This window comes from Manis javanica, chromosome 8, assembly GCF_040802235.1.
Source record: "Manis javanica isolate MJ-LG chromosome 8, MJ_LKY, whole genome shotgun sequence".
NCBI classification, from domain to species: Eukaryota; Metazoa; Chordata; class Mammalia; order Pholidota; family Manidae; genus Manis; species Manis javanica.
In genome coordinates, this window is record NC_133163.1 from 27077461 (window position 1) to 27096827 (window position 19367).

At 48.5% G+C, this 19367-nt stretch overlaps 1 protein-coding gene across 3 annotated transcripts in view; it reads left to right on the plus strand.

Moving 5' to 3' along the window:
* Positions 1 to 19367, plus strand: part of LTBP2 (latent transforming growth factor beta binding protein 2) — a 93018-nt gene that overhangs the window by 29463 nt on the left and 44188 nt on the right. For all 3 annotated transcript variants that reach the window (XM_073242130.1, XM_017656746.3, XM_017656745.3), the window contains 3 exons: positions 15849 to 16039; positions 18131 to 18301; positions 18810 to 19016. In XM_073242130.1, coding sequence (XP_073098231.1) covers positions 15849 to 16039; positions 18131 to 18301; positions 18810 to 19016 — 569 coding nt within the window. The remainder of the gene's footprint in view (positions 1 to 15848; positions 16040 to 18130; positions 18302 to 18809; positions 19017 to 19367) is intronic.

The following is a 19367-nucleotide window of genomic DNA, read 5'->3' on the forward strand; positions in this document are numbered from 1 at the left end:
AAATGGTGTCAGCTTCCTGCATACTTCCTCCTACCTTCCTCCTTCTCCTATTTAAGCTTGAAGGTGAATGTCTGACCTAAGGTGGCCCAAGGTGGTCCCCAAAATCTCTGATGAAGGATGCATGACTCCCTTTTCGAGGCTTTTCCCCGAGCTGAGGATTATCAGAACCTCCCTAGGTCTGGTTCCAGAGAGGGACAACCTCCCAGCCCAGCCCTGGCCCCAGCCCTCTACAAATCTGAGAGATGAGCCATTCACCTCCTATCTGCCCAGCAAAGTGTTGGAGAAAGCTTGGAAGCTTCTTCCCCTTCTAATCCTCTTCTTCATCACCACCATCCACAAAATTTACTGCATGCTGCTATGTTCAGGCTCTCTGCTAGGTGCTCTACCCTCTTCTTTCCCCTCCTTGTCTTTCCCACACCTTCCCTTGTCCTTCCCAGTCACCAGCTCAGTGACATGCCAGAAGTGGATGCCACACAAATGTCTTCTGGGCAATCACGTTGAGTCCAGCTGGTAGAATATAAATGAAGGCAGGTGGCAGGATTGCATTGCCACTGGGATGGGGGCAAGTGCCCACAGCAGAGGGGCAGAGGGTCCCCCACTGCTTATCACTGCCCTGACCCCAGCCTGACCCAGTGGGGTGTCTAGAATTGTGCATACAGTGGTGAGTGTATGGGTTGGGATTGGGTGGGTCTAAGGTGATTAGGGTGACATTCTATTTTTCAGGAGGATGATGGTCAGAGCGTGACTTCAGTGTGGTATAGAGTGGGGTTTTAACCTTGTAGTTGTGGCTGGGGTTGAGTTAGGCTTATGCTAGAGTAGAATTCTGGACTGTGGGTTTGCGTGTGGTGTTGGTTGTCATTTTAACCTACCATTTGTAGAGCCTTATTGAATCAGCCAGCCCTACTGTATGAAGCTCTTTACAGGCACAGCCTAATTTAATACAGGGACAATACAGCATGTGGTCAAGAGCATGGGTCATGAGTCAGACCTGTTTCATCTGTTCTGTTTTTACAGCCTTTTGATACTTAGTGAGTTTTTTCACCTCCCTGAATCTCAGTGTAAAAGGATGCTGCTAATACTGCATGCACAGGGCCATGGTCAGAATAAAATAAAAGGAAGCAGGTGAAGTGCTGAGTCGTGCTCAGTACTCTATAGATGATACTCTGTCTCATCTGCATCAGAGTCCCAGCAGGAAACACATGGCCCACTCAATGGGAGCAGTTTGATAAACAGTATGTTTGCAAAGGGCATGTTCAGGGTTAGAGGACACAATGAAGGATGGTGGAGTATCCCAAGGTAGCTGTGTAGAAAAGCCCTTAACCCTCCAGGTCTAAAGGTGGTGAGGGGCCAGTAGATACTGGAACCCAGAGAAGCCACAGCCATAGGAGAGGGCCACCATGGGGCCATGGCCTCTGGTGGATGAACACAGCCACTGCCTACCCACAGTGACCTGTCAGAAGGGAGCTAGGAGGATCAATACCTCAACTCCTTCTCCTGACTTCTTGCTGGGCACCCACATTGCTGAGCAGGACTGGAAGGCACAGGGCAGAGGAGTCTCCCAGGGCCCAGAGTGGGGCTGAGAGGCGTCCACAGGGGCAACTGAAAGATCTCCAACCCATGAACAGTGTGCACAATGACCCTAAAGAAGGATATTCCTGCTGCTCCCCACCCCACAATGAGGAAACTGAGGGGAAGGGCCACCCCAGCCCAGCTCGGTTCAAGACTCCAGAACCCTTGCTTGCAGCCACTTTGCTGAACAGCCTCTAGAGCAGGTGAGTTCAGGCAAGTGCTCAACAGGTAGTGTGGTGTGGGAGCTGCGAGAACTGGGTCAGGCAAGGCATCCAGGGTCTCCAGAAAGCTACAGGACCTGGTGAGAGCTGCACCCCCTATGGCCATATGTGGGGAGCGAAGGTGGCTTGCTGGGGTCATTAAAATGCTAATGATTGCAGTTCCCAGCATCCAACTTAAAATAAATCGTAACAACAGACACTTCAAGCTTATGGCTGTGCTCACAGCATTTAACTGACCTAAGTCCTCTAGGATTTTTCTTTGAGAGGAAAATGTCTGGGAGAGATGAAGCAAGAAAGGAATGGAAAGACACTCAATGCTCTTGTTCATATGCCCTGGGGGAAGTCCTGTCCCATCTGGTTGCTTTGGCCAGAACTGTGGCCACTCATGAATGTCAGCCTCTGGCGAGTGTGTGTGTGTGTGTGAATGGGGGTGAGGGTGGAAAGTTTTGCTGAAAGAACATACCTACAAAATCATAATGGAGATTTTTCAGGCCTTGTGATTTGTCCTTTCAAGCTCAAGGTTTTCAAATATATGTATATCGGGTTTCACCCCTTGTCTGGGACATAGAGGAAGTTTCTGATTTATGGGTCCAGTAGCTTTTCCAGTTATGCAATCTTTAAATCTGCCATCAGGTAATTAATTTGCCATTGTCAGAAAAGGCACTGTAAGGCTCCCAGGTAAAAAAAACACTTTATGTAAGTAAGGCTGTATTATGATAACAAATAAAAAAGGGACCCTGAAATGTATACTCGTTTCCACTTGTGGAACTAACTGAATCAATGTCTCAGCATTCCTCCCTCAATCACTGGCACACACCCACACAGCACCCACCCCCGCCACACACACACACACACACCCCACTCCGGAGAGGGGCTAAGGAGGAAAATTTAAGCCTTGCAGGATAAGGTCCCAGAGAAGGATTCCAAAGGGAAAATGCAAAGTCATCTGATGACGATGGTTGTACCACTGGCTACTTAGGACCCAGAGGGCTGTGCATGCATGTCTGTCTGTCAGTCTGCAAATGACATAGTAAAGATTGCTAAACGATTTCCAACAACAAAATGTGAAAACGCATAGTTCCTTTGTTAGGCACATAGCTGTGGTTTTGTGTCCATGATTCATTGTGGAAGTGAGTAGCTATGACAGGCATTTTGTGGGGGCTTTTTCTTCTTTTTCCTCCTAAAAAAATATTTGTGAAAGGTCTAAAATTCAAGGAAGTTCAGTGCTTTTTGAAAAGAAAAATCTCCACTCCTTGCGAAATGAAGATTGTAGATCAAAACCTCTGGAGCTACCACATTTCTGCTTCCAGCCATTTGCCTACACTACATTTTCCTCTGGGAGCCCCAGCCCCTGACCACTACCTAACATGTCTACCTACGTGTATACACAGTGGAAGATTGGGGCTTGTGTCAGAGGCCTCTCGGGGGAATCTAGTACTGCAAGGGGACCAGAGTATCCTCTTCAGATCCCAGACAGACCACACCCTTGGGGAACAAATTGACTCCACATTTCTTTCTCTCTTTGAAGTTCTTGGGTCAATGTCAAGCCCCTACAGCAAGCAGTAGAGTGTGAGGTAGGAATTGTGAAATCATTTGTGTCTTAGGTAAGTCTGGGTTTGAGTCTCAGCTCTACCACTTAATGGTTATGTGGCCATAAGCCAGTGATTTAACCTCACAAGCCTCAGTTTTCTCACCTGTAAAATGAGGATACCCATCAGTACCTTACAGAATTATCAGGCGGATTTACTAATGTATGTAAATGCATCTGGCACCTTTGAGGTATTCTATGATGGCACCTACTGTTATTTGTCTGGGACTCTGGGGTTACCTGAGCGTTTGGTTTATATCAGAAAAGCAGCAGTGGTAACTAGAAATTCTGAGAACTTGTCCAGACTACTTTAAGGCATTTCTGGCCTTAGTGAGGTTTCCTGTTATGGCCAAGGGGCAGCAGCAGAGTGGGGAATGTCATTCACCAAAGACTGACAGAGCAGATCTTGAGACCCCATCCCAGCTCTTCGCTGCTGGTGGTGAACCCAGGCAGGTAGGAGCCCCCCTGTGCTTCTCAATTGTCTCGCCTGAGGGGCATTGCCCCACAGCAAGTTTACTCTGGATTCAGTGAGACCCAGTAACAACGACGTTAATGGTGAAAGAGCTTATGCCAAGCTTTATTCTCACAGTGGCAGGTCCAGTGCAGGAATCACGTCTGCCTCTGGGGCAGTCTGCATGCAGCAAGCCCGGCTCTTGCTTCACAGTTTTCTGTAAAATGAGGGGCAATAGTTCTATATCGTAGTGTTGCCAAGCTAATCATGTGAGGTAGCAGATGTAAAGAACCTAGCAAAAATTAAAAATTGAAATGCCTGTAGCAAATCTGACACATAATCAGTTGGTGGTTTGGGGCTGCTACGAGGCTAAATAAAGACTTCTCAGGGTGGGGTTCCAGTTCTAGAGATCTCCTTTTGTTTATGGTCCCAGAGTACAGTTTCAGCCTCTGAAAGAGCAGGCTGGCTGCAGGCTGCCAGGAGTCCGGCCAGCCTCTGCGGAGCCATGGACCCAGGACTCCAGCTGCCTCTGTATGCAGTAGGCCTGTCTGGGTATGTGCAGAAGTGGGATGAACACATCTGAAGGCACAGGCCTGTGTTTGCTGTCCAGTAAGGGGGCTTGCTGAGCTCCATGTGTACGGGTATGCTATGGGAGGGGAGAGGGGTCCCAGAGGCCGTGAGCTGCGGACTCAGCAGTGCAGGAGGTGAGCTCATACTAATTTGGTGGTAGTAAGATGCTCATATGCCAAGTTTTCCATGGCTTTGGGAAATGGTCCTCACTCAATCCCCTCAGCTTAAGGTCTGTCCACTCTGCCTCCACTTCCCCCAGCAACACCACCCCCCCCACCAATCTCCTGGAGCACTTGCCAGGGATCCATAGTCCCTGACTTGTCTTTCTCTTCCCTTTCAGTGGCTTCCCCTCTCCAACCACTTCCTTTCTTCGTGTGCCTCTTTGTAACTCATATAGCACCACTGTAGCCACTTACAGGGGGAGAGTTAGGACACAGTGCTGGGAGGAGCATAAGGAGCTCTATGCACAAGGGCCCTGGGTTAAGGCCCACACTCTTGGTTCTACAGCTCAGTCCTAAAGTATGGTTTGCAAACCACCAAATAGTGTAGAGGTTTAGAGTGTAGGCTCCAGAACCAGAGTTAAATGCCAGCTCTCTGTGTTTCATTTCCAACTCTGTGTGACCTTAGGCAAGTTACCTAGCTTATCTGTGCCTCACCAGTAAAATGGGGATAATAATATACCTGTTTCTTAATTTTAATGATGATTAGTAGAATAGCACCTGGCACTAAATAACTACCATGTAGCTATTTGCTATTATTTATTGTTATCCTTGGCCCTTCCCATTTTCTCTTTAACCAAACAGACATCCTTACTCCTTGAGCACCACCAACAGGACATTCCTGAATTTGTCCCTTTGCACTCAGTTCTCTCTGCCTTGGGTGGACTCTGCCCTCCCCACTGCTTACTGGAGCTCACATCACACAAAGTCTAGAAAGCCTTCCCCCATGCATCCAGCGGTGAGACTTCTGGAGCCTGCTGCTTTTTGCTCTTGGATTATTATGAAACACACACGTGCAGGGTCTTGTCCCCAGGCTGCTGATATGGGTGTGTGTGTTTCACTCTGCACAAAGCTGCCGTTTGGGGGATGAAGGGGGCTAAAATCTAGCCTGGCTCACCCAGCCCTGGCACTGCTACATTACGCCAGCCTGAAGGACATAGGGCAGCTTCTATAGAGTAGCTTCCCAGAGGGGGCCCCTTTTCTAATTTATGTGAAGGCACCTGGTATGCTAACCCTCCTCTGCTCCCTGCTTCCCTGCCTGGATTTTAAGCTTTCAGGGGCAAGATGCCTTTCCCACAGTGCCCACATGGGACCGCGCACCTTGGAAGTGTTTGAATAATGAATTCATGACATCCGTGTTCCCCACGAGCTGATAAGTCATGCTGGGGGAACTTGGAGCCAAAGGCTTTAGACTGCTCTCCGGCCCCAGTGGGCCAGGACTGGGGAGATGGCTCCAGTGAGGGGAAGGAGCTGGGCGAGGCCATGGAGAAGTTCAGAGTTCGCTGAATAAATATTTGGGGGGGCAGCTGCTGTGTGATGACTCTATGGAGGATATAAAGAAGGTAAGACCTAATTCTTTCTCTTCCTGGCTGGGGGGTGGCCTGTTCCTGCAGCCCTCTGGAGGGTCTTCTGGGCCCAGAGAGGCAAAGGAGCTTTTGGAGGATCACTGTCTCCTGGTGGGAGGGAGAGGGCCGTTGCCCCGGCAATGCGATGCTTGGGCAAACTAGGTAGAAAATGAGAGGCATTTCCTGAGGTCCTGAGCAGCCCCTTAGGGTCTCTTGTCCCCCCAGCTCTGCCCTCTGTGGTGCCCTGGGCTTGCTCCTAGGGCCTGGGCAGCCTGCTCTGGCTCTCCTGCCCTGCTTCCTTTGCCCCCTTGCCCGGCCAAGAAACAGCGATGCAGAACCTCGTGCGGGCTTGGCAGCCTGGCAACCTACAAGTGTTCTTAGTTGACCGAGGCCTGAAGGGTCTGGAGCATGGGGGAGAGTGAGGAGGCTCAGAGGGTCTCTGGACCATCGAGAGACTAAGGTAACACCTACCTGAGGCTGCTCTCGAGGCGGGATCAGTGCCCCACACACATTCTCCCAACATGCACAGCTCATGCCAGCATCTGCCTCTTATTTACTTGCCAAGAAAGAGGGCGTGTTGTTCCTGTTTCCTCCAAGCTGGCCTGGAGGGCAGAGCAGGGTGCGGTTTTGGGCAGGAGAAACTCTCCAGGGTCCTGCCCCTTCCCTACCGCAGCCCGATGGGGACGTCCCCTGGAGTCTCTGTGTCAGAGCTCCAGACCTCTCAGCCCTGGATGTGGCCACAGAAAGAGCTAGAGGCTCAGACCTCAGAGCAGGGGGATATGACTCACAGGTGCCCGGTGGGGCTGGGTGGGGGCTTTGGGCTGACCAGTAAGGCGGAAGAGGCTGGGCCAGTGGGCGCAGCAGGATCAGCAGCAGGAGAGGCCTTGTTTTATTTCCATTATGTTATCTAACCTTCATGACCACCTTAGGGGCTAGGTACTATGTTTAACCCTGTCTTTTCAGAAAAGAAAACTGAGTCACAGAGGGGGAAGTCAGCCCTTGGCCCTTTCAGGAGAGCACCAGGGAGTGAGGTGCCAGTGTTGAGGATGCCCATCACTGTGCCAGGCAGCAGGCAGGGCTGTGTCCCCACTGGGCATGCCACCCCACATGTCTCTTGGAAGCCACGGGCCTGGAGCCCCACTCTGAGCAGGAATGCCTGTGGCTTCCTTGCTGGCTCCACGATTTCAGGGGCAGGGAGGTCCTGCCCCTCCAGGGGCCAACATGTCACTGGTCAACTCTGGCTCTTTAGAAGTCCTTCCTCACATTGTGCAGAAACTGCCCCCCGGGGATATGGTCCCAAGTCTGCCTCTGGAAATCCAGTCTCTTTGCTGCCACTGACCCTCCTTACCTCTGATGACAGATAATGCAGTTTGGGGACAGGAAGCAAAGCTTAGGAGGGGCTGATTCCCCAGGTGAGGACAGTGAAGGAACCTAAGTGTCTGGAGTATGAGCGAAGCCTTCAGAGGACAAAGAACTCAGTGAGTGTAGCCAGGGGAAACTTCCAGCCACAGAGTTCCAGGCCAGGATAGACTTTCAAGGTTCAAATCCTACTCCTCCATTTTCTATACTGCGCTATCCAGTCACATGGAGCTATTTAAATTTAATTTAATATAAAACTCCGGTGCTCAGTCACACCAGACCCATTTCCAAATGCTAATAGTCTGTGTACTAGACAGCACAGACTAGAGAGCATTTCCATCGTCACTGAAAGTTCTATTGGACTGTGCAGGTCTAGATGAATGACCTTGGACAAGCTCCTTAACCTCTCTGTGACTCAGTTTCCTTTTCTGAAAAGATGGGGTTAAACACAGTACTTAGCCCCCTAACATGGTCGTGAAGATAGATAACATAGTGTAAATAAAACAACCCACAGCACAGAACTAGTGCTCAATAAATGTTCATTGTTATTGTCTAGGACTGGTGGGGCTGGGTTCAAGCGCTCCCCTCCTCACAGTGTTACCAGGGAACGCAACGACCAGGCACCTCGCACACCCCAAAGCTAGAGAGTACGGCTGCTAAGTCTTAGTCCAGCCTGGGCCTCACCCACTCAGCCACTAAGCTGGGCACCACCCAGAACCAGCAGGTTCCTGGTTCCTGTGCCAAGGCCAGAGTGTCCCCTCCTCTGTACCCACCTGGGCTGGGTGCCCCCTTGTCCCCTGCTGAAGCAAGGCAGGTTTGTGCAGGGGCTGAACAAGGATGTCTGGCAATACTATCTTAGGTCCATGGGGGTTTGACACACCAGAGCCATCTGACTCTGGCCTGGGTGTGAGGCCTGCCTGGGCCAAGGAAAGAAGGAACAGAGATCTGCGAGGGCTCGTCCCACCCCAGTGTGCAGATCTTCAGGGGACTGAGACTGAGGGGCCTGGGAGGTGCCCGACCATGCTTGACTGCAATTCGCAAGGCCTGCAGTCATAGTCTGAAGCAGAAGCAGAGATGTTCTGGGAATGGCATCCTGGCTGGGTGCTCTGTCCCTGGTCCCCTCCCGTTGTCTGGCTACTCCTTCTCTGACACCCTCATAGCCTCTTTCTCTGTCTGCCCCTCAAGCATTGCTGTTCCCCAGATTCCCTCCTCTGCCCTTATTTATCTTCTCCTTACTCCTTTATTTATAAAGTGTTTAGGTGTCAGAGTACCTGGAAATCATAAGGAATACCATGAACCATCAGTGTAATTAATTCTATGATTGGAGCTGGGAGCAGTTTTATTAGCAGAAACTATGACGATCGTCTGTGTGTGCAAAATAAAAGCCCAGCTTTAGGCGCACACACGTGAAAAGAACAAGCTGTCAAGAGAAGTGTGATGGGCTGTTGCCACGTTTTTCCATTAATATTCACTTACTGCTTGTTCATTTGTTTTATCATCGTGTGCTAGCAGACAGTGATAGCAGGTGCCAAAGGTTGGAGACGAGTTTATGGGAATAAAACTTCAAACTGAGACTAGTCTGTTCATTACCACATTTTCCCCCTTGAAACTGAGAAGTGTTAGCAGAGTTAACACCTCAGTCCAGCAGTAGAACTCTAAAGCATGGTTTGTTCTGCATACTCTCCCTGAGCGATATCATCCCTCCCTCTTAACTCTGTAGCCATCACCTCTACACATACGCCTCCCCGGACCATTCCTGCAGCCCCTGTGTCTCCCCTCTGTGCTGCCTCCTGGGTGTTTCCATCTGGAGGCACCCAGCACTCACCATGTCCAAGACAGAACCACTTCTCGGATCTCTCAGTTGAGATCTTGGCTCCTTGACCTCCCTGCACCCATTTTTCTGAGCCACAGCTGGGAATTCTCTGTCTTTAATATTCCTTGAATCTGTGCCTTCTTCTTGGCCCCATCCTTGGGCCCTGCTCACCTGGACCACAGCCAAAGCCTTCCAGCTGGCCTCCAGCCCTCCCCAGTCTGGTCCATCCACCACCAGAGTAATAATCATTTCAAAAAGCCCCTCCTGTCATGTCCTAGACCTGCTCAAAGAATCAAGAGCATTTCAAAATCAGTATGTGGCTCTCTCTGTGCCCCACACCTTTGCTGGGGTGCCTCCACTGGCTCACAGAGGGTAAGAGGCTCTTCATCATTTTTGGACTGCAGTGCCTGGCATGTGGCAGGCACCTAGGAAGTGCTTCCTGAATGAATGAAAGAGGGTGGGCTGCTCCAAAATCTCCAGGTACTGTCCCTTACCCATTTAGTACATAGAGTCCAGACACTTCCCCAGTATTTCAGGCTTTCCACCACATGGACCCAAACCTATTCTTCTTTAATTCCTCAAAGCCTCAGTGCCCTCATCTGTAAAATGGAGATAAAGAAATAACAAATGATGGGGTGGTTTTCTGGAGGAAATTTTACCTGATTTGGTAACCTGGCTTCTGCACTTAGGAGTTCTGCAACCTTCAACAAGGCATAGACCCCCGCTACTCTCTGCTTTCTTGACTAGAAAATGGGGATAATGAGTAACCCTTAGGGTTATGGAGAGGCCCACAGGAGATAATGTATGTGACATGCGTGATTGGTACAGAGCCTGATGCAGAGCATTCGTTAAATTGTAGCCTCGTTAATCCCCCATCCACCTACCTCCTATTCCCTCCCCCCACATATGCATAGGTGACCACTATTATTAATTTCCAGGGTTTCCTTCCAAGGTTGCTTTATGAATATGCAAGTAAATGCACCATGGATCCTGATTTTCTCTATTTTTAGACAATAGTTTACATGTCCCACATCAGGAGCCCACACACTTTTTCCACAAAAACCCAGATAGTAAATATTTTAGGCTTTGTATGACATATGGTTTCTGCAGCTACTCAGCTCTGCCATTATAGAGCAAAAGCAGTCACAGACAGTGAATGTGGCTGGGCGCCAATTAAACCTTCATTATGGAAACTTAAATTTGAATTTCATATCACTTTCTCATGTCATGAAATATTCTTCTTTTTTTTTTCAACCCTTAGAAAATATAAAAAACCATTGTTAGATTACAGTCCATACAAAAATAGTCAGTGGGCCAGAGCTGGGCTGTTTTTTCACTTCTCAGTATACCGTGGAAAGTCTTCCCTATGGATATTAAGGAGCTGCTCCTTTCTGTTTTGAGGGCATATGACGCCATCATGTGGATGTATCCTAGTTTGTTTAACCAATCCCTTACTGCAGGGCACTTAAGTTGTTCCTGTTTACAAAATATTTTTCTATTACAAAATGGTATTGCTATGAATAATCTTGTTCATCCATCATTTTGGGTATTTATAAGTTTCTTAGGTCAGATTCCCCTAGAGACTGGAGCTAGGACATGGATTGGGGGTGTGATTTATTGAGGGAGTGCAAGGAGAGGGAGGGAAGCAGAATGGGAAGGTGGAAAGAGTCCAGCAAGGACTGGTCCAGGGAAATCAAGCCAAGGCCCCACTGGAGGTGGAGCTTGCAGAGTTATCCCACCTTGAGGCTAGGGGGTAGGGCTTTTGAGCTTGTGGTTCACACAATCATTGGCTTCTTAGTCATGGTGGTGGGAGGAGCTAGTCAGGTGGTTACCATCAGCCAAGAGCAGGACTCAGAAGTCAGTCCCGAGTGCACCAGCTGCAAAGGGGACTTGGGCAGGGTAGCAATGCATGTACCACAGCAAGTTTATCTGCAGCATAATCTCAGAGGTGGAACTGCAGGTGCAAAGCGTAGATGCATAGATGTGGTGTGGATAGGCAATTGCCAAATTGCTCTCCATAAGGCCTGTATCAATTTACATTCCTACACACAACATCTAGAATGCCATTTCATAACAATCTTGCCATATTCTTTGTGGAATAAATGAAGGTTCTTATGGCCACGATTTTCACCTGGCCCTGACTGGCTTGCTCACTACACATGTATGAACAATATATTGTTATTGATGCTATATAAACAGCTCTCCCCACTCCTCTGGGGTGTTGAACGGCTGCAGGGCAAGCAGAGAACTGGAGTGGTGGCAGCGCCCAAGACAGAGACTGAGACGGCTGCAAGTGGGGAGGCAGAGAGGCCCAGAGGTAGAGACTGGCTTGCTGCATGTAGACTCTGAGTAGATAGGATTCTAGTGATTGACCTGCCACTGTGGAAATGAAGTTGGGTATAAACTCTTTTACCCCCTGGAATGTTCCATTGTTATTTTTTTTTGGTCTCATTGAATCCGTAGTGAACTTGTTCAGGGCAGAAACCCATTGGCAAGATGTTAGTTTATTTTAAACTTTTGAATTTTTGCTAATATGATTTTTAAAATGCTATGTCAGAGTAGTTTTCATTTTCTCATGTCTTAGAATTAGAAAGGTTGAACATATTTTCATGTGTTTAAGAAACATTTGTTATTTTCTGTGAACTGTTTGTATTCCTTTGATGATTTTTCTTTTAGGGCTATTGGTCTGTGTCTTGTCTGAGGGGAATTGCCCCCAGGAAAGTTCACTCTGGATTCGATGAGACCAAATAACAACAATGGAATGTTAGGGGTAAAAGGGTTTCTACCAATACCAAGCTTTAGTCTCACAGTAGCAAGCAAGTGCTGGAATCATGTCTACCTCTGGCAAGTTAGCAACCTGTCTGTGTCTCTGCCTCCACTCCAGGCTTTGCCTCCATCTCCAGCCTCTGCTCTGCCCCAAGTACTGGGCAGAGCTCTTTATAAAGCAACAGGCAATACTGGCTTATTGCCAATGGGTGTGTAAGCATCAGCGTACACAGAGGGTGATTATATTATCAAGCAGATTAGGGTCAGGTGAGGATCCTGGCCATAGGAACTTCAACTTTCCCTACAGTCTGTCTTTTCTATTTCTAGGAGCTCTTTATATATTATGGAGATTGGTCTTTGCCATGACAGGAGTTGCACATATTTTCTCCATTTGGTCATTTGTCTTTTTACCTTATTTCAGCTGGTTTTGGCCAAGTAGAGGATTTTGATCATAGGGTTGTTTGGACAAATTATATACTATCATGTAAAATATGTACTATGATGCCTGCTACCTGGGAGGCACTGAATGGCTGTTATTTCCCTCCCTCCCCACATTTGACTGAGAGGCATCACTGTGGGTATGCATTGTCCAGGCAGTTTGCACCTGGGGCTGAGGATCCCAGCCAGCTGGGGTGGGAAGTTTTCCTTCCCAAATTGGTTGAAAAAGTCTGAGAGTCCTCAGGCTAGAGCAGAGAAAGGTGGATCATGTGTCCTGGTGGCTCTCCCTTGGCTTGGTGTTGGCCTGTCATGGAGTTTTCACTGATCCATGAAGAAAATAAAATCAATGTGGTGATATTTCCATAAAGCTAAGCCTATTCAGATGTTTCTTTTTGGCATTGAGATGTATTTTCTTTCATGAAATTATGGTGGCAATAATTGATAGTTATTTGTGTTTGTGTTTTAATGTGTCACCTAAATAAAAAGTTGGCAACTTTATGTTCTCCTAAATTTGTTCAAAATTATACTGATCCATAAGATCCTGAAATTTAGAGACAGCTGTTCTGGTCCATCATGGCAGCTTTGCCAAGACTTCCCTGGAAGAATCCCAGAGAGATAGCAAGTTCTATTCTTGTACCATCAAGTTGGAGAACCATTATCCTTTGATGAAATCACAGTAGAACAAGGTTTTGGGGGGAGTCTTTCATTCTCCTTAGATGAAGAATTTTTAGTGGCTTGAGGAGAGGTATCTGGTCTGAATATATCTAGCACTTTCTTTTCCTTTGTTATGTGATTTTAAAATTCTGACATATTTTTCAACTTGTGACCATTTACTTATATTTGCAAAATAATCACATGGTCTCACTGTTTCTCTTATTCTTCACAATAGCCCAATGAGGTGGACGTCATTATTCCTGTTTACAGATGAGGAATGTGAGGCTCAGAGGAGCTAAGAGGCTTATCCAAGACCATTCTGCTAGTAAGAGGCAGAACTGGCATCTGCTTGGCCTAAAACCTGTCCTCTCTTCTCTGTACAGCCAGGTCCTGTCTACCATTAGGGAATGCATGGTTTTATTTTGTTTTCTTCTCTGCAACTAAGGGATTTGAACTCAGGAATCATGGGGTCATTAACATTGAGTTCCAATTAGAGAAACAAGTGACAGCAACAATAATAATGACAACAAACCACCAAGAAAGAATGCTTTGAGTTTCCATCTTGATCAGATTGGACAGCTTTTGGTCAGGATCAAGTTCAAAAGAGTGCTAGGTGGTCTGGGCAGAACATGAGCTACTCCCTTCACTTCTCTAGGGTGCTTTGTGGTGCTGGCCCTAAGCTGAGCCAGGCACTAGGAGGAGACCCCCACTGACCTGCCAGCTGGCCCACCTCTCTCGGGCACACCCTTGGGAGCTGTTGAAATGATTGTGTTTGCTGCTACAGTTGGTTGTGCTCACCTTCTCCCGGGAATGAGGAGCAGGTGCCTGAGGTTTGGGCTTCTAATTCTGGCTCATTACAGCTCCCAGAGATTCTGGGGGTGGCTAATAGGACCTCTCTCCCACACCAGCCCCCAAACTCAGGAATCAGGGTGAGGCACGGCTGGAGCCTATCAGGATAAGGATTTGCTGCTGGTGGCCCTGGAAGGAAGAGCACCATTGAAGTGCCAGGCCAAGGATTGGGGGAGGGCTGGAGGGCACCAGGGGAGGCCTGGGGTGCCCAGCTCTGACATCTCTCCTGGTTTGGCTTCTGCCAGGAAAGGATAAGAGGTAATTTGCTCATGGCCTGGATACCCAGGGCCAACAGAACTGGCATAGGGATGGTGGAGGGAGAAGGTCCCAGGATCTTATCCCACTTGGGTAAGGAATCCAAGGAGAGGAGGCTAGGGGTGGGACTTACTATGGGAAGAAGCACCCTCCTGAGCTGAAGGTGCTGACCTGAGCATAGGCCTCTAGGCTGAGCTCCATCATGGTCTGGGCTGGTTTGTTGGGTGGCACAGGAGTCAGGCTGCTCTGGATTGGAATTTGGGGGCCCTAACTTACCTGTTGTGAAGCCTTGGACAAGTAATTCCTCTCTCAATTTCCATGTCCATAATGCGCTTTCTTCCACTATGGTCCAGATACCTCATGAATACAGTAGTTCATATACATTGTGACAGTGGCAGATTTACAATGGAGGCTGCCTGGTAGAATGGCCTGGCCTATAATAAACACATAAAGAATATGTTTAGATGTATGTGGCAAACAACTTAAATAGTAAAGATATCAAAGGACGTGAACAGAGTTTTCACAATTTGAAATGTATGTCTATGAAATGAAAAACATTTCAACCTTGGAACCAATAAGGAAAGGAAATAAAAGCAATAGGGAAGTGCCATTTTATGCTTATTCAATTAGCAAAGTATACTAAATTAACAATATGCTATGTTGGCGAGGTTGCACTTTGAGCGGCACATTGATACATTTTGATGCTAATGCAACCCTTTCAGAAAGGGTACTGCAGTGGGTACCTAGAGCCATAAATGTTTGTAACTTTTGATATGGTCATTCTAGTCCATGGAATTAATCCTAAAATAATTCTTCTCAAAATCTTTATCATAAGAATTTTTCAAACATATAGACTAGCATAATGACTCCTCTATATGAAAGGAATTTTTTAACAGAAGGGAAAAGGCCATATGTCTAAGAATTTCTGCGACTAAAAATTTCAAACAATCTAAATATGTAACAGTAGAGTGTCCAAATAAATTGTGATTCATCCTCAGACTAGCCTGTAGCAATTAAGATGATAAATAAGAAAACTATAGAATTGTGTAAAGTGTGAACTAGTGTTAATTAAAAACAGAATTTAAATTGTATCTCAGGTGATGACAATAGCATAACTTGAGCAAAGGCTAAAAGGAAATGCACAAAAAGTATTAGTGCTGTGTTGGGGTGGAGGGTGATGAAGTCGTTTTTTGTTTGTTTTCCTCCCCTTGAGCATTGTTATTTTTACAATAAAAATAAGTGAGAGGGATATTCTAGGCTCTGCCCCAGAATCAAGCTGTAAACATGTATTCGTTGGGCACCTATTCCACAGGTAATTTGTGTTAAGGGTTGTATTAAAAAGCAGCAGGGAGCAGTCAAAGGACTCAGTTTAGGGGCAGAGGCTGGTCCATAAGAGTCAAGAAGATTCTCAGAATGTCAGAGCTACATGGGACCAGTCTGATGCCCTCCTTTTGCAGTCGAGGGCCCTGAGGCCCAGAGAGGCTAAGTGACTTGCCCAGAATAACCCACCAAAAGCCTGGCTATTCCATACAGGGGCAAGCACTCCCACTGAACTAGTCAGCAGGCCTTAGCTCAGTGCCCCTGCCTCGGGGCACCCCAAGGTCCCTGAGCCAGCTGCCTGTGGGTGGTGAGAAGGCAGCCAAACAGAGGCATGCTTCTAGGGCCGAGGCAGTGGGGCGGGCAGCCAGCACCAGAGGGCACAGAGACTCTGCTGCCAGCTGCAAACCCCTGTACTGCCATTGTTTCCATAGGATCTTGAGTGGGCTCAGCCAGACCAACCCCTCCCCACAGCATGTGGGGCTGTCCCGCACAGTCCGCCTTTACCCGACCGCTGCTGCCCGTGGCCAGCTGACTTCCAATGCACTGCCTGCAGGGCCAGGCCTTGAGAGGAGGGATGGTGCCCAGCCAGCAGCATATCCGAACCACCTGTCATCCCCCTGGGGTAAGAATACTCTGTCTCAGGGTCCTAGGAGAGCAGGGCATCTCCATCTCTGACCTTCTCCCCACTTTTGCGTCCCCTCCACTCTCAGAGGCAGAGTTGTCACCTTGTTTCATCATTTCAGTCAATCAACAAACAATTGTCAAGCGCCTGTTTTGGGCCAGGCCCCGGGAGTACCAAGACAGCTGATCAGACTTTGGCCCTTTGAGACCCTTAGGCCTTGACTGCTCCATGCCTTCGCTTTCTTCACATCCAGCTGTGAACCTCACCTCCCTGGCCCCAGTCCTTCCACCTTATCCTTCCTGCAAACCCCAACTCTCCCAGACCCACCTGACCAGTTGCTTCCTTAACACCTACAGCTGGGACTCTGCTTCCTGGAGGAGACATCTGAGCTGCCCTGTGGATCCGCTTTCTGGCCATTGCCTGACAGTCCTTCCCCGTGTGCCTGGGTGCTTTCTCTCATTCCTCAGAGCAGCTACTCCCAGCTGCCCCGATGTTCCCAAGTCCCATCCCTGCAGCACGTACACATGCCTGCTGCCTCCCAGAGAGTCCCACACCTTCCGGCCATCTGCCCCATCATGAACACCACTCCCTCAACTAAACCCATACCTGAGCTGACCTCCTTTTTTTTCCATTCTGAAAATCAAGGTGAAATTCACATAATATAAAATTAACCATTTAAAAATGTACACATCATTAGTTTTTAATATATTCACAATTTGTGCAGCTGCCATCACTAATTCCAGAACATGCACATCACTTCAAAAAGAAGCCCGACGCCCCTGAAGCCTATTCCCCCCTCCCCCAAGCCCCTGGCCCCACTAATCTACTTTCTGTCTCTATAGATTTGCATATCCTGGACATGTCACAAAAACAGAATCATACAATATGTGGCTTTTTGTGTCTGGTATAACTTAGTATAATGTTTTCAAGGTTTATTCATGTGTCAGTACTTCATTCCTTTTTATAGTTGATGACCTCCTTTCATGCCATCTTGAAAAGGTGTCCCTCTTCCTGTCTAAGGCACACCCCGCCCTTTCTTGAGTCCCCTGGAATGCTAGGCTATATCACTGGTCCTTCTCCTGTCCCCCTCTCATGCCCCTTCCACCAGTGCCCCTCTCTCAGCCCCTCCCATTAGCATACACACTTGCTTACAGCTCTCTATTCATGCATGCACACAGTTATTTCACGACTTCTCTCTGTCTTCTCTCTCTCCTTCCCAACTTCACAGACTAGCTCCTTGAATTCTCAGTCTAAATAGATCTTTTATATTTACTTCGTCTGGCCTCTCAACCTGGGATCCCTATGCTGAATGAATATTCCCCCTTTGTATTTCCACTGCTACTACCCACGTTATATGAAGCAACTTCAGCTTACCTGCTGCAGTGACCTCCCAGCTGGTCACCCTGGCTCCCCTTCCACCTGCACACCCCAGCTGGGAGGGCATTAGTCCCCCAAACTTCCTCCTTGATCTCCTGCTGAAAATCTTTGATGCTTCCCACTACCAAGCAAATAAAGTGCCTAATCTTTGTTCTGGCACTTTGTTCTCCCCCGAAAAACTGACTCCAGTAATTCATCCAGGCTCTATCTTCCTCCACTTCTCTTAGAAAACTCCACTCTGGCAAATCTGAGCTGCATTCAGTTCTCTGCTCTTTAGTTCAAAGCCCAGCTCCAGCCCTTGCTGGCTGTGTGACTTGGGGCAACCCAACCTTCCTGGGCCTCTGTTTTCTTAACTGTAAAATGGAAATATCAGGTTGGATATAGGAAATTGCCAACATTCAACCATTTTGTATCTTGTAAAAATGGCAATTTCTAATAGTTTAACCTAAAATAATACTCAAGAGGGTTGAGGTTAATATGCATAAAGCACAAGATTAGTGGTTGGCACATTGCTTCCCTTAATAAATGTTAGACTACAAGCTTCCCACAGATATTACCCTGCCCCACTCTGGGCCCTTGTATTTAGCAGGTACTTAGCAAATGCCCCTGGGATGGATTCCTCCCCCTGTTCCCATGGGCCTTTCTAACCAGCTTTTGGAGGTCACAGCTATGCCTCTCAGCCCTGCCCCCTGGACCCAAGCCCTCTCTCTGCAGGGCTGAACCTCACAGAGAAAATTAAGAAGATCAAGATTGTCTTCACCCCTACCATCTGCAAGCAGACCTGTGCCCATGGGCACTGTTCCAACAGCTGTGAGCGCGGTGACACCACCACCCTGTATAGCCAGGGCGGCCACGGGCATGACCCTAAGTCTGGCTTCCGCATCTGTGAGTCACTTCCCCCCTTGGTGGGTTCCTGGCTGGCCCTGGGTGGGTGGTGGGGCAGAGGGAGAGGCCTGCTCTTCTGCAGGAAGAAAGCCGACTGCTTTCATACTGTGACTTCCATAAGCTGTCCTCAATCACATGGAATGCTGAGTCCTCGCCCAGCTCTGTCACAGCCTAGCTGTGTGACTCTGAGCCAGTCACATAACCTGAGTCCAAGTTTCCTCCACGGAGAAGTGAGGAAATTAATGATCCCACTGCCCTCTTGTCCCCCAGGTTATTGTGGGTTTGAGGAAAGGCATGAAGGGGCCTTTTTGTAAGGCTGGGGCTGGGGAATACCCATCTTCACTTCCCAGCTTCCTGGAAAGTCCCTGTACTTCAGGAACTGCTGGCCTCCCTAAGCCTCCCAGATTTGGGGTACTGCTCCCCCTGTTTCTCCATTGTCACCCACTGGCCACCCGGTGGGTGCTGCTATATTCTTCCACCTCCGGTCACCTTGAGGTCAATGTCGTAGACTTCTGCCAGATCCCCTGCCTGAATGGAGGCCGCTGCATTGGCCGGGATGAGTGCTGGTGCCCGGCCAACTCCACCGGGAAGTTCTGCCACCTGCCTGCCCCGAAGCTGGACAGGGAGTCTCCAGAGAGGGGCTCCCATCCCAGGGACCTGCTGGAAGTGCCCTTGAGGCAGTCCACCTTCACACTGCCTCTCTCCAACCAGCTGGGTGAGCACGGGGCTGGGAGAGTGCTGGGCTGGGAGGGGCACTGGGGAACGGGCAGGGGCTGCTGGCATCGTGGCGGCGGCAGGGAGGCTGTTGGCAGTCTGTTCTTCAATCAAACCCTCCTCCTTCTTCTCTGTTCCTCGGGCTCAGTTTCATTCCCTAAAGTTCTCTTTGCCCTTCCTCAGCATTCCTCAGTTTTTTGGTCCTTTCCCCCTACTGGGTGCTATGGGTGAGACAAAAGAGTGAGTGTAAGAGGATCCTGCCTTCAAGAACCCACAGGCCTGGACAATAGAGGAAGGATAGATGGGAAAGAGAACGTCATCATAAAACATTTCCTGTCCTCTGCCTTCCATT